Consider the following 14267-nt stretch of genomic DNA (forward strand, 5'->3'; position numbering starts at 1 on the left):
GATAATTTGACACTGAAAGAAATCACACCTTTCACCAAGAATCTCTTTTCTCTGCAATAGATACAGTTTAGAAACCCTCCATTCCTAATTAAACTTTGGTGCTTTTTTTCTAGTCACTACAGATTTTTCCATAGGTGACACGAGCAAATCTGTAACATAGTTGGGCACTGACACCCTCTCCACCAAACTACACACTAATATCACTTCATGAGAGATTCTATTACCACCAACACTTAATCTCACTTTGGAATCTGACACAAAATCAACTGTTGGGAAGTCTTAAGCTGCCATTGCAGCATTCATCAAGTGTATGATGCGGTAAGTTTGCTGAAACATGCTAGCAAATTCCAAGCTACATACATGTGTGCTGTGTAGTATGCACAGTTCCTCACTCCAGGTACTATTCTTGCTTGTCCAGTGAAAATAAGGAAAAATGCTTGGCATAGATGCCCAACTGCACCAAGATAGATACATTATGTAGTATTCCAACTAGTTCCAACCTTTTTGTAAACTAATATTCTCCATTTTAGAATTCTGATACTTCAGAGACTTCGATCTGCTTCAGCACTGTCTCTGTACAACATCCTCCTTCAATGCTTTCCAACAGAACATGCCTTTGTCATGCTAGAAGGGAGTCAAGCACATTAAAGCAATCTAATCTGGCCTCATCATTCTTTAATGACATCTGCTCCAAAGTATCTTTGCCACTTCTGAACATTTCTCCCATGGCAGAACTCAATTCATAAAACCTCACATCCATGTAAGCAGGCCACTGGCCCAAACATCTCTATTTCAGTTGCACATCATAGTAAGAAAATGCTATTAATTATCACCACATTTTTCATATAAAATCATGAAATCTCTAAATCATAAGGTGACTTACGGACTTTTCTTGACAGGGCTGAAGCTATTTTTTCACCATGATTTTCACTTTTAAGAGAAAGTGCCATTCGGAGGTGAGTTTCCTACAATATTTTATCTTACTATAAAGTTTAAAGTTTTAAAATATGCCATTCCAACTTATTCATGGTTTTAAATCTTAAAACATACTAAGCTTTGTAGATTTAGAAATATAAATATGACAGTTACCCATTTGTGTTCATTACTACAAAAAGTAAAGAGGTCCCAAAATTAACAGCCATCTCACCATTACATGATGAAGTGCAAAACATCAGAGTGGAATCATCCATAGTAAATGTTCTCAAACTGTTTAAGGGACAGGAAAAGAACCCTTGTGCTGTACACTCATTCACAAAAGCTTACACTACAGAATTAGGTAAGCATGTATACATCTTACAAGAAATAGCACGTCTGCAACCGGAAGCTGTAGAAGCACTCAGCCATGAGGAAAGACAAAGCTACAATTCCATCATCAAGAAAAAGGTCCACACAGAGGGCTGGCTATTCTGTACTGCACAATATATATGGAGAGCAGCAAGACATTCATAGAACTGTAGTCTTTCACTAAAAATAAGCTTTTATGAGAAGTTGATTTTTTAAAAGGAAATTTTTGAAATTAGATGATCATAATACTTAATGTCTATCCTAGAAACCACATGTAAGCAGTAAAATAAGCAAGACTGCCAGCCTTGCATGTTCATACACACTACATACTGGAAGTATTGGAATTAAAGTAAACAGGCTGTCAAAGTGTCCAGTTAACTGTCTAAAAATTTGCATCAATTTAGGTGAGTTTCAGTTATGAAAGGGGAGATAGGACAGCCCTAAACAGAAACTGTTCACTTGTGTTGTGCTCTGAAAGCACAACAAAAGTGATGCAATTGTTATGAAGGGGATGCAAGGTAACTTCAAGTTAACATTGGCTGTTGAACAGTATCTTGCACATTAAACTCTTTGAAACTGTGATACAGAAACAAATGTAAGAAAACTACTCATGTCTTGAGATTAAAATCTGTGAATTGTAGATCTAAAATTAAGACATGGGCAATTTGCCTTCATCTGACATCAAGATCTGCTCTTACAGTAACCATATGGGTATCATTAGAGATAGAAGATTAAGCATTCATTAATAATAAAGCCTGACCATGGAATTCTCTTGACTTGCATGTATCAGTGCCAGGTAGTAATCCAATCAAATGCCACTTTTTTTATAAAAAAGTCTACATATGATACCAACACTTAAGCTAATTAAGAACATATACTTTTGATAGTAAGACAAAGTTTAAGCACAATAAAAAATTAAGATATTTAATACATTTACTTCAATATTAAATTGCTCAGCTCCTGAATGGATTAATTTGCATATACCAGCTCTTACAAAGAAATAGCAACGATTATCAAATAGATTTTCAAACTTTTATAAACAGTGCATAATTCTGTTGCCCTGATAAACCTACAAACACCGGTTGATGCATCCAAGAACACCTCTTAAAGACAGGCATTTACATGTTTACAGCTATTATCAGAACCTCCCCTTTAAATCCCTTTTTTTTTTTAAAAAAAAAAAGTGAAGTTAGTGCCAGTAAAGGGTGCCAAACCAACAGTTTTAGAAATGAATGCTTCATCCACAAAGATGACACAGGCATTTAAAGATTTCCTATACCTCTGCAAGATACCTATATTTTACCTGTGCAGATAACTGATATTATGGTTAGAATTTTTTTTTAGGCAGTTTCCAAGCTCTGCTGAAAACCACTGGAGTTTCTGTTGGTCACAACTGATAGTCATCCAGAAAGAACTGGACTGAACTCAAAACATACTCACCACTGAACCAGCAACAGCCTTAATTTAAGGAGGCAGAATCTACATTTGCCACTTAAAATGGCAAAAGATCTGGTATCCTATTAGTTTTCTGAACAGTTCAGTTCCCAGTACCCCTTAGTCAAAAATCCCTTTGGCCAACAGACTGAAGTTCACAGAACTACAGTTCTGTATTCTGAGAAATGGACTAAAAAGATACCAAAGTTTAAGCTCGCTCTAGCAAGGTAAATGAGTTCCACTTGTATCAGAAATGTGAATGCCACCAAGCCTCTCCACACTTGCTAAGGACTACATTATGGACTGTTAATATCCAAAAAAGATAAAGTTTCTTTAACCGCTGGGAAATGCATTTGACCATTTACAGCAAAATATATCATGCTTTTTGTACAGTAACGAAAACCGTCATTTATGGTCTTATCTACCTACAAATGAATTCCTCTTGCAGGTACACATCATTTTGTTAAGAGTCATAAAAATATATATTATCTCTTTCCTTTAACATTTAGGTATATAAATATTTTACTGAAGAACATGCATCATTTAGATAAACAATTGCAAGAATGTCCTCTAAAAACATAGGGTTCTTTGACATTTAGCAGTATAAAATGATTACATATAAAGGTAGCTATTAAAGTCAAGACTTAAACCATTACAGCAGTGAACACTCCATTGTGTGCTAATTCAAAGTTAAGCACCTTTTGTAACAGGTTATATAATATATATACACATACACACACATTAATGAATGCATTGTAAAGGGAGAAAAAATGGAATCATTCCATCTGCATATTCTTCTGTCCCGTTTGGATTCCAAACTTACTGTTCATTTCTCTGCTCGTTTCCCATTCAGCTCTTGGTCAATTCTGCTTAAAGAAAGCAGTAAAATTGTTAATTTCTTAACTCATTTTAAGTCCAAATTAACTAACAGGAAGAGCTGAAAGCTTTCACACAAAATGTTTAATAAGCAAATATTAAGATCTTTACTGAATGCAGTCATAACAGTGCTTTAAAAAGACATCATCTTTTCTTACCTCCCCCTCAAAATGAATTAAGTATGTTAAGAAACCATTTAAGCAAGCATAGCATTTAAACAGTGCCAGTGAAATTTGACTGCATGACAAGGAAAGCAGATTCTGGGTTGTCATTAATGAATGAATGCAAGCAGGAATAAGTTTAAGTAACCTGACAGCTAATACTGTCATGCACTACTACTTCGCGTTCATATACTGCAGCATAAGCACAGAATTACCTTTAATCTTACAATAATTAAGCCAAGAAGAACAGAACCAGTTGAACCAAGAGAAGTTGCTCCTATACTGCAGTATCTTTTCTAATAATTTCCAAGACTCTTATGATTACCTGGAGGAAATCACCATCACACTGCTGAAGTTTTTCTTAAACCATCATCTTTGGAACTGACAAAGATGATCTTACTTTGCAGCAACCACTATATTTTTAAGTAGTCCTGCATGAGATGTAAGTGTGTCTTGTTAACTGCCCAATTGTATGCTCTACCTCTTCACTTTCTCAGTCACCAGACAGTTCAAACTGGTAAAAGCAACAGCTGCTTTCTCTAGGCAATGAAGCCCCAAAAAGTGGAGGCACGTATTCTCTACAACACTACACTGGCTATACAAATTGAGCTTAGTACAGAAGTATTCAACATTTTGGAACATTATCATCTACAAATCAATCTTAGTCAAGTACATGCATGGCATGCACTGCAAATGGTCCCTGTCCTCCCTGCAGTATCACAGGAAAGCAGGCTTTGACATGAATTAAAGGACCATTCACAAAAGTGTATTTAAGAAAATATAGTAAGCCAAAGCAAAAAAAGGGCTACATATAAGTATACAGCTAACAATATAATTTCATAAAATTGTAAACTATTCTTACTTCCATGATGACTAATATACATAGCCAAAGAACTCCCACTACCACAACAAATTTGCCTTGACAAATTGAGTATCTGAACTTTTCCCCTCGTTCTGACAAATAATGCCTACAACTGCAGTCAAATCCAATTTAAGTCTCACCATCAGGTAGTGCTTATGAGCTTTCACAAAAGTGAAGTATTTTATCCTCCTATTTAAAATTGTTAAATAAGAAACACAAATGGTGATATTATTGACAAGGACACTCAAGAGCTGGCTGCCCTGAAACTTAAAGTTTTTACATTAGTCTTGGAATGTCCCACTCCCTTGAGTTTCTTTTACCCCATCTCTCAGTCTTCCTCTCTGCCTGTTACCTAATTCACAGACTTGAGACTCCCTCAGTAGTTATACACACATAGCAAGACTTGTCAAAAAAGTTAGAATTAGTTATCAAAATATTTCAGTACAATTGTTAGTGTGAAAAAACACATATAATCAAAAAAGTAATTTACTTCTGTAATAGCTTGAATGGTTAGCAGGGCACTGCAGATTAACAAAATGAAAACCCAATGTTTATCAGCAAGGAATTTAGGCACTGCAAATACAAACAGCACTAAAAATACTAACTCATTTAGATTGTATCTGTTCAAATTATTAAACAATGCAGCAAATACCAAACAAAAGCAAATAGCAGATTCAAGTTTAGGACTTCCCCCAATATTGCATTTACTGTCAACAGCACCTAAACCCAGCTCTTCATTCAGACATAACTTTTTACAAAACAATGAAGCTTAGTTAAATCAATTCAGGTAGAAGCATGACTTTCCCCTGGTGAAGATATAGTTGAGAATCTGCACTTCCCCTTAAAAAGGAGCAACTCATGTGGTACTAGGTACTATTTATCTAGCCAGGGTGTTATACTGCAGTTGCAGTCAGTATAGCTACTTCCATGCATAAACTTACTAGTGCATGTTTATATTTACAAATGCTTATTCCTTTAGGCAAGCCAATCAACTGGGAGTTAGTTGCAGTGCAAATGGTCTTATCTAGATGAGACCCTCATCAAAACATGAATATACCTTTTCTGTTTCTTTCTAAACTTTTCTTCTTCATACCTTGGTGAGGAAAAGTTTGATTTCAGTAAGTGAAAGATACAAAGGCCAAACTCAAAAGTTGCGTATTGGTATTAGTGTCAATATATTTTGTATAATGATACCAAGTTTGAAACTGATATAGGTAATATATTGTACTCCCAACTGCTGTAAGCCTTAAACAAGAAGCATTAAGATTTAGTTACTGTATCATAAGATATGAATCCAATGCAACATCTTGTACAGTATCTATCACTGAAATTTAAAGTCAGTATTCATAACAAAAATAAAGCCATAATAAGTCTATCAAAAAAGTTCAGGAATTGACTCCATTAAGTCAGACAGCTCAGCCTTTACAGCAGAAGTAAAATTCATCAAAACAGACAGGAATCTTTCCAGATCTGGAATAAAAATCTGGATTTTGGTAACATATCCTTCAAAGCCTTATAATTTTTTTTTTTTTTTTTTTAAACTTAACACAAGACAAGACTACAGCTTCGACATGTCTTTTTCCACAGAGAAAACCACATCCTTCCTATACTAAAAATTTGCATTTTCCAGCCGATACCAGCTGTAATACTTCAGTAATTGCTACCCTCAGACAGATGTGCTCTTCTCCCTACAAAGTAACACTATGCCATCCTTACCTATAGAGATCCCACTTTGCCACCACACTTACTTATAAATCATCTGTTGTGAACCATATTCTACAGGTTCTCTATTTTTATAGCTCTTAATAGGAGATTCAAACCCTGTCCCCCATCAAATCATTAGTATTTCCAAACAGTTCTTAAGTTAATGATCATTATTCTCTTACTGGATGCAGTCATCCACATGTTCTGCTTAAAAAAAGAAAAAGGAGTCATCACTGTCCCTGAGGGCATATAAAGAATTGTGCTGACAATAAAGTTATACCATGTGTCAAAGAACTGGAGTAAAGGAGCAGTGAGGCAAAGAGGAAAGGACAAGCACATGGTGCTCCCTTTCTCTCCTCCACAGCACTTTTAGAATACTATGGTTAAGGATTCTTCCACTGCAAATAGATCAGGATTTTCGAGTACTACTGCTTAGCTTGCTGTACATTTTGACATGAAAATGGCAGATACCTATAGTAACTTTAGTACTAACATGCTCAGAATCTCTCAAGCCACTTGTATATTCAAGTGGAAGAAAACTGCAGTGAAGCCTCATCCCAATGATTCATATGCCTTAATTTGGTACCTACTTAAGTCAGTTTATATGACTATTACTATTTATTAGTATTTTGATCATATATGCTGCTGCATACAAAATTGTATCAGCAACATGGTCATATCCTGGAGATGCCAATGATATAAATTAACACAAACTTTATTAAATACAGAGCTTTATGTTCAAAAGCTAATACATATACATACTGCTACTAAAATATGATCAATTTAGAACATGTTTGAATAATAAAACGTACTGTTTTATGCACTCTGGGATGCCAACATACTCCATGGGGACAAGTTCAGCAAGTTCTGCCAACGTAAAGACATACCTAATTTTTTGACTGAATTTTGAGCTGTGGAAAAAAAAAACACACACACAGGGTGCAGTTACAACTTTTAAAATGTTTAGTAATATTAAAATAGTTTTTGAAGTTTAAATATTTTCCAGATTACCTAATAAAAGGTTTAGTGATGGCCAGAAGCGTTCTGATGAACCAAGAAGGATGAACTATTATTAATGATTTCAGATTTTTCCTTAACCTGAAGGATTCAAACAGACAACCACAAAATACAGAACAAAAGAAATATTACAAAGTTAGAATTTTAAGAGAATGTTTCTTTGCACCTTTTGACACAGTTGTAGTGAAGTACTAAAAAGCATCTCCTATATATCTTCTTTTAGTATTTATGTAGCATATTAAGGCATTAAGGTTTTACAACATTCTACACCATAACATTATTCAACAATCTAACAATCTACTATTTCATTTTAAAATTAGGTATGTCTGTAGCACTGTTTCCACTCTGCCTAAACTTAAGAAGAGATCATCAACATACCAAACAATTCACTTTAGTAAATCTTAGCTACCAGGTAGAACCACATTAAGTAGCATTTTTCCTACAATACATATTATTAGACAGATTAATATTTTAAGAAAATACCATAACAGAACTACTAACCTTCTGTCAATTTGCTGGTAACATTTCCTGAGCCATCCTAAACTTGGCATTTTCCTTCGTGTTGTTGCACCATTCAAGTAAACTATCATATAGTTCTCTGCTACTAACAGCTCTAAAGTGCCAATTACATACCTGCAAAGGTAAGCACAGAGAAAACCTTCAAATGAAGATATCTATAATATAATATAGATATTATAGATATCTATAGATAAGTGTATATTATTTTAAAAAATTGTTCATGTTGAAATCTAGGGTTTGTTTTGCTTTGTTTTCCCTGGAAGTAAATGTAGCTGCTTTGTTATTTCTTAACGTTTCCCTCTCATCTCAAGTGTAAAAGACTTCTTTAAAGGGAGAAAGGCATAACCTCCCTAATATTAAATTACTGTATCTCACCATGGGAAATGAAGATTGTATTGGAGGCAGGTGACAACTTACTTAAATAGATTGTCCATTAGATATCTGTAGTTAGGCTGGCTGCTTTCTGGCATAAAACAAACAGCAAACACAACAATAGCATTTAACCCATCACCATAATAACCTAAAAACAAAGTAGAAAGTACCAGTAAGTGACAAGAATAATTATAAGTTGACTATATTCACACAAAGAAAGTCAACCCTGCTTGATAAGCTTTTTCATTATACTTAAAAGCTTTACAAGAATCTGCAGGTAAATTCATACAGTTACAAGAATACTTACATTCATTCATCTACTCTTAAGGACATCACTGAGATTAAGGTAAATCAATTGCTGCACTTACATTGCTGAGAAGAGCAAGTAAACTGACTCACTAAATCTACAGGCACTGCTTTCAACACTCATAAAACCAAAAAACTATCCCAGTAGCACAGATAGTCCTATTTTATTACATATATTCAACTTAGGGAACATTCAGAATATTTGGAAAAAAACCCTGTCATGTTTTAAAACTTTTTTTTTTATGTTTTGTATTTTGAAAGCCACTTTAGTAGCATCACCAAAGCACATGTGCGTTTTGGAACTTCAGTTTAACAGTATGCCTTAATGGTATAATTATGAATCATCAGCCACGATTCTTTTGGCTTAAAGTTCTTCTTAGCACACGCCAACCCAGCTCAGAATAGCAGCACGTCACTAATGACAGCTTCTTACCACCATGACTGATGACTTTTTTATACGGTTCAATTGCCTTCATGTCCACCCTATGGTCCTGTTCTCCAATCCTAAACATACGCCAGCGCCGACCATCATCCTTCTCTTCCGCCGCAGTGTATTCTGTAAGCGATCCTTTTCTAATTACATCAGTAGTTTTTGGCTTTGGAAGGTCATCTACCAAATTTGAAATATATTCAAGATCCATTATGAATAATAATGACACCCAATTACAACACAGGTTAACCACTTTGTTATCTAATCTATTTTAGTATATTCTTCATTCAATTCACTTTTTAGCCGTTATAAAATGATTTAGTCATCATAAAATACAATATCACTTTTACAAAAATATTGGGTGTTAGCATTAATTTGCATCAAGTGTATTTTTTATACGTAAAGGGAGCCGTTTGCAGACTTCCAGAACACCAAAAGTTCACCAAAATAAACAAAGTGGTTAACTTCAGTGATTATTACAAAGGTTGCTTGATCACAGATTGACACAAAAGCATAATTTAAAATATCAACACTATCTTGCAAGCAAACATGCAGACATCTATTTGAAATTAAATCTAATTCATGTGTGCAATCAAAATATGAAATTTATGCTGACAGCAATCTGTGAAAGAATTTGCTCCAATTAAATTGTGATTCTTGACTTTGTTGCATAGACCTTACCCAAAGCGAGAAAACCTACTGCAAGTTAGTTGTCTGTTCCCAAGACAAAGCTGTTAATTGAAACTATCCTTCCAGGAAAATGAAGACAGCAGCATTAAAGGAAGAAAAGACAGAAACCCTTTTCAGCCACTTTTAAAAACAACACACAAATATCTGGAACATTTCCTTAGCATCATTGCAGAGTTAGCCCTAAAAAATTCTTCTTCCTTAAAGTGATGAAAACAGACAAACCCATAGTCTCTGCTATGAAAACTTCACCTGCAACATCTCCTTGGCTATTAACAAAATATTTTTGTTTTAAAAAACCTTTTTCTCCAGTTACAGGCTATCTTAGAATGAAAAACAGGTTCTGTCTCACATGGAACAATGTAAAACAAAACTTATTTACTTGGGAATTGATTTCCTTATTTTCAGCATTAAAAAAAGAGCTTGCAGGTTCATTTATTTTAGATGCATTCTTAAGACATGAATCTTACCCAAATTACAATTCTAGAGAACAGTTCTAAGAGCTTAAAACATAATTAAACTGCACATATTAAATTCATGTGGACCTTGACATAACAAGTACTCTGTACAAATTAAAATTTTGTAGCATCTCAGGTTTTTGCCTCTAAAGATCAAAAAATGCAGTGTTTATTTATCTCGATTTTTAGGATAGTTTTTGTGGCACTTCTAGTGCAGGTATGGCTAACTTGGCTTTGTACTACTCACTTCAGAATTGACATACAGCAGGGATTCTGCTGCTGCTTCCAATTAATCTAGAACTTGCAAACTTTAAGGTTACCAACCTTTGCCCTTCTCTCAGATATTTTTTTTTTTAAAAAACAACATTCAATCTACCTCAACAGAAAGTTTTGAAATTTACAGATTTCTGAAAAGATGAACTACAATGTAAATACTCTCTATATGGTTTGTCTCCATTTAAATTGGATCTATAATTCCCAGTTTCTCAGAAAAAAAACTGTAGCAGAAGGTTTGCCATAACTTTCAAGTTTTACAGATGTTGCTAACATTCACTTAGGTTTATTTGGCATTATGTTTATCTGTTTCCTAGTGAGTCAAGGTTACATTTGCTTTTTACAAATTCATTGTGCCTGTTTACAATTCCTAGTCTAATATCTCCTTTAACATTTTTGCAGTTATAATGTTAGATCTTAATTACTCTCCACCTGAAAAACTGTGGGCTTGCACTTAAGGATAGAAATGTTTGATGAAATTAGACAAAGGCAACAAAACACTTACCTTCCCATTCAAATTCATTACTGTTCTCTGAGGGAGTATCCAAATCATCCAAATCAATCTCTCCACTCTCATCCAAATCATCAGACAATACAGATTCCTCACTGCGGTCCAAAGTTAAGCTAATATCAGGTGCCACTAGTTTCTTCCTCACTTTGTTCCCATTATGTTCTGCATTTAAAAAGCACGCTATTTACTTCTAAAGTTAAAGCAAGTTTAGACAAGTATATTTACTAGAACAGCTTTGTTTTTTTTAAAAAAAACAAAGTGCATGATAAGAAATTAGCCATGACTTGAACAATGTGTCTTTAGAACAACAATCAAAATAAACATCAGGTGAAAAAAACAGCACTTGAGTTAAGTTCTCAAGTCCTTAAGTATCCCCTATTGCATCTGCATTATGATCACAGGAGTAGACCCACCATATATCTTCCAAGAAAAATCCCAAGTGCTACCACCACCTGATACTCCATGCTAGCTAGGTCCAAGTGCTCCACAAGCCTTTCCAGATGTTATGCTAAGTGTTAGAGAGTGCAGTACATCAAGGTTTTTAGCTCTTGTTTTGGCTAGATATTGTTAACATCAAAACCACCTTGAGGGTGGGGAATATAAGCCACAACAAAGGCTGACGGGTAACAGAAAGGACAGAAAGCCAAAGAAACTAGTAAGCCAACACACAGCATGTTTTGAGACATATAGCAAATACTTGCGTGTTTTAGACAGCAGTTGAAAGCAGGGAAGAAAATAAAATGACTGATCCAGCACTGGAAAGGTCAAAGCTAAAGCAGACAAACAAGATGAAATAAATAAAAACAGGGAGCAGGGTGGAAAAAGCACCTGATTTCCTCCCTGATCTTCTAGAGGCAGAAGATTCTTAGAGAGGATTTTTGGAGTCCTGAAACTTGGAGTGAGACTAAGCTAGGCCTCCACTGTTACTCAAATATCAAATGAGCCACTATTTTTCAAAAAGGCCAGGAGAAGAGAGTACTAGATAAAAACAGAACTGTCCTCGTATTACCTGCATAGCTCAGTTTAGAGGGAGGATAATTATTCTCAGATGTTTTAATTCCAAACACATGGAATTGTTTTGATTAACAGGTTTATGATACTGATCACACAAAACTTACTTATAACGCTGTTCCCTCAAGCTTGACAAGAATTTTAAGGCAGCTACCTAAGCAAGTAGAAGTTTGACTAGGGTGAGGTGTTCTTACCAATTTCACCTTCTCTTCCAGCCTCAGCCAAAACATCTGAGTCAACAGGATCATCCTCTGGCAGGGGCCTGGTGCAAGAAGTAGAAAATATTAGTTCAAAAGAGTCTCTTTGATAACCAGGTAAATGCAAAATGCTTACTCATTAACTGCTAAAAAAAATTCACTGTGGCCAAATATACTTTTGGTCTAAGATCAGGCTGTCAGCAAGCTGAGTACTGAAATAGAAGGAAATTCCAGCATTCAGGTGATCATTTGTTTATGTGATAAAAACTAGAATACTGGTTGCTATTATACTGACTGGCACCCTTCAGAGAATTTGGCATATTCTTGCTGTGAAAGTCTGATGTTAAACACATCAGAGGAGTAGTTTCATCACTTGATTATAAAATGCCTTGGAAGTCAGCTGCTTTACTGCCTCTCAAGGCACAAGCATTCTCACCTGTTAAGTGTCACTTAACCAACTATTTGTAGTTGTAATTACAAAAGGTTACCATAGTAGAAAAAAAAATTGTAATTTTCACTTCAGTAACATTCAAAACTAACAGTGGTATTCTTTACCTTACCAGGTAAACCATACCAGGATTAGACCTGAAGAGATCCCTCCCCAGCCCACTGAGAAGCACACCACAAAAATCTTTGAGACATTACTGGAAATCACTTCAAAACTATTATTAAGCACTGATTCATCCAGACCAGACAGAAGTAGCTTTTTTTTCCTGTATGTTAAGAATATGATTTGAATGAATTATTTTACCTTGGAAAATCTTCATCTTGCCATTCTTCCTTAAACTCCACACCTTCCATTCTTCTCGAGTTACTAATAGAGACTCCTGACCAGCCAGAAGCTCTTCTCTCCACAAGAATGGGTTATAAAGGAGCTGCAGAAACAGATAGCAGAAGACACTAGTTCAACATGGTTGGGATTCCAGTATGTACAGTGTGCCCTTTCATTTACCTCTGCAAGGAGATGTTATGCAGGGGGGGAAGGAGAGCTCTTTACTTCTGCCCTGTCCCATCCCTTCTTTCCCTTCCCCAAAAAACAAGCCAACAAAACCTCAGAACACACAGAGAACAGCTCTCTGCTATACTGGTTGGATTTAGGTAGGAAGGCATCTCTGGAGTGCATGCAGTGCAGCGACTTGCTCAGGCAGGATCTACTTCCAGGTTAAAATCAAGACCTTAAGCAACCTGATCTATTGTTTGTGTTACACTAGTTCCCTCTAAAGAGATTATACAAAACTTGAAAATTTGAGATTCTATGAGAGATAGTGAAAAAGCAAACAAAAAATTAATCAGAAGGAAAACAAAACCACAAACCTGATGGTCAGGTCTAAAATACAGCCCAGTTCCTAAAAGAGCAATTTCAAGGTAACTCCCTGTTACAGAACTGGTTTGTTCAGAGAACTCACCCCAGGACACGCAACTCAAGCCACAGTTTTCCAGGCTCACCCATCACCAGCAACACGGAAGCCCCGATAATGGGACAACACAAACCATTCTGGTGGCACACAAGTTAACGTCTCATCCAGTTCAAACTTTTGGCAGCACTGGCTCTGAAATTAACAGGAACAAATAAGCTTATTAATAAAGGAACTAATAAAATCAACACTTAGCAGCATAGGAAATTACACAGTATTTTCAAATGCACAGACGCGACACAGACCACTACTAGGTACAAAGCCTGGACCACATCACCAGTCAAGCCAGAAGCAACTTATATTTCAAATGAGTAAGGACAAGGTCACACTTACTGTTCTGAAGGACCCTCCTTTATAGCAACGTCCAGAATTTTTTTTCCTGACCTGATTTAAACTGGATGCACTGAAAGAAGTCCTGCAGTTCCTAAGGCAACACCACACATACATGCTGATTAATAATTTTTTTTTTTCAAAATGATTTTCTGTAATATTGCAGTACAAGAGAAGTTGTCAGCAAAGCACACTTAGACTCTTTGCTGTCATTTCCCTCCTTCTCCCAAAGGGGAAACTGAAATAATGTTTTTCCAATCAACAACCCAATGCAGCCAGAGGGTCAACCACTCAACCCCTGCATGGCTCAGCTGCAGGCAGGACGTGCACCCAGCTACATGCACACGCTCTCCGAGAGGCTGCCACTGAGCAACTGTCCTGTCTGTTCACTCTCTTTGCCCCTTTTTTAATAATACACTG

General features: G+C 35.7%; 1 protein-coding gene and 1 long non-coding RNA gene across 3 annotated transcripts in view; both read right to left on the reverse strand.

The window, feature by feature from the left end:
* The window catches only part of LOC148596399 (uncharacterized), a 384302-nt gene that overhangs the window by 153403 nt on the left and 216632 nt on the right, over nt 1–14267 (reverse strand). The window lies entirely within an intron of this gene.
* Nucleotides 2465–13682, reverse strand: BNIP2 (BCL2 interacting protein 2). Of its 2 annotated transcripts, XM_010214720.2 has the most exons (11): nt 13509–13682; nt 12854–12977; nt 12100–12167; nt 10889–11056; nt 8969–9145; nt 8275–8377; nt 7840–7971; nt 7333–7419; nt 7134–7232; nt 5675–5710; nt 2465–3584 (listed from the first exon to the last, which is right to left on the reverse strand). In XM_010214720.2, exons 2-11 carry the CDS (start codon nt 12901–12903, stop codon nt 3545–3547), a joined length of 960 nt encoding a protein of 319 aa, XP_010213022.1. In that variant the 5' UTR covers nt 12904–12977; nt 13509–13682; the 3' UTR covers nt 2465–3544. The 2 variants fall into 2 exon arrangements, with proteins under 2 accessions (XP_010213022.1, XP_010213021.1); XM_010214719.2 differs by lacking the exon at nt 5675–5710 and having other exon boundaries at nt 13509–13681.

This window comes from Tinamus guttatus, unplaced genomic scaffold, assembly GCF_059628265.1.
Source record: "Tinamus guttatus ecotype Peru unplaced genomic scaffold, ASM5962826v1 Tinamus_guttatus_pri_ptg000004l, whole genome shotgun sequence".
In the NCBI taxonomy this organism is placed as follows: domain Eukaryota; kingdom Metazoa; phylum Chordata; class Aves; order Tinamiformes; family Tinamidae; genus Tinamus; species Tinamus guttatus.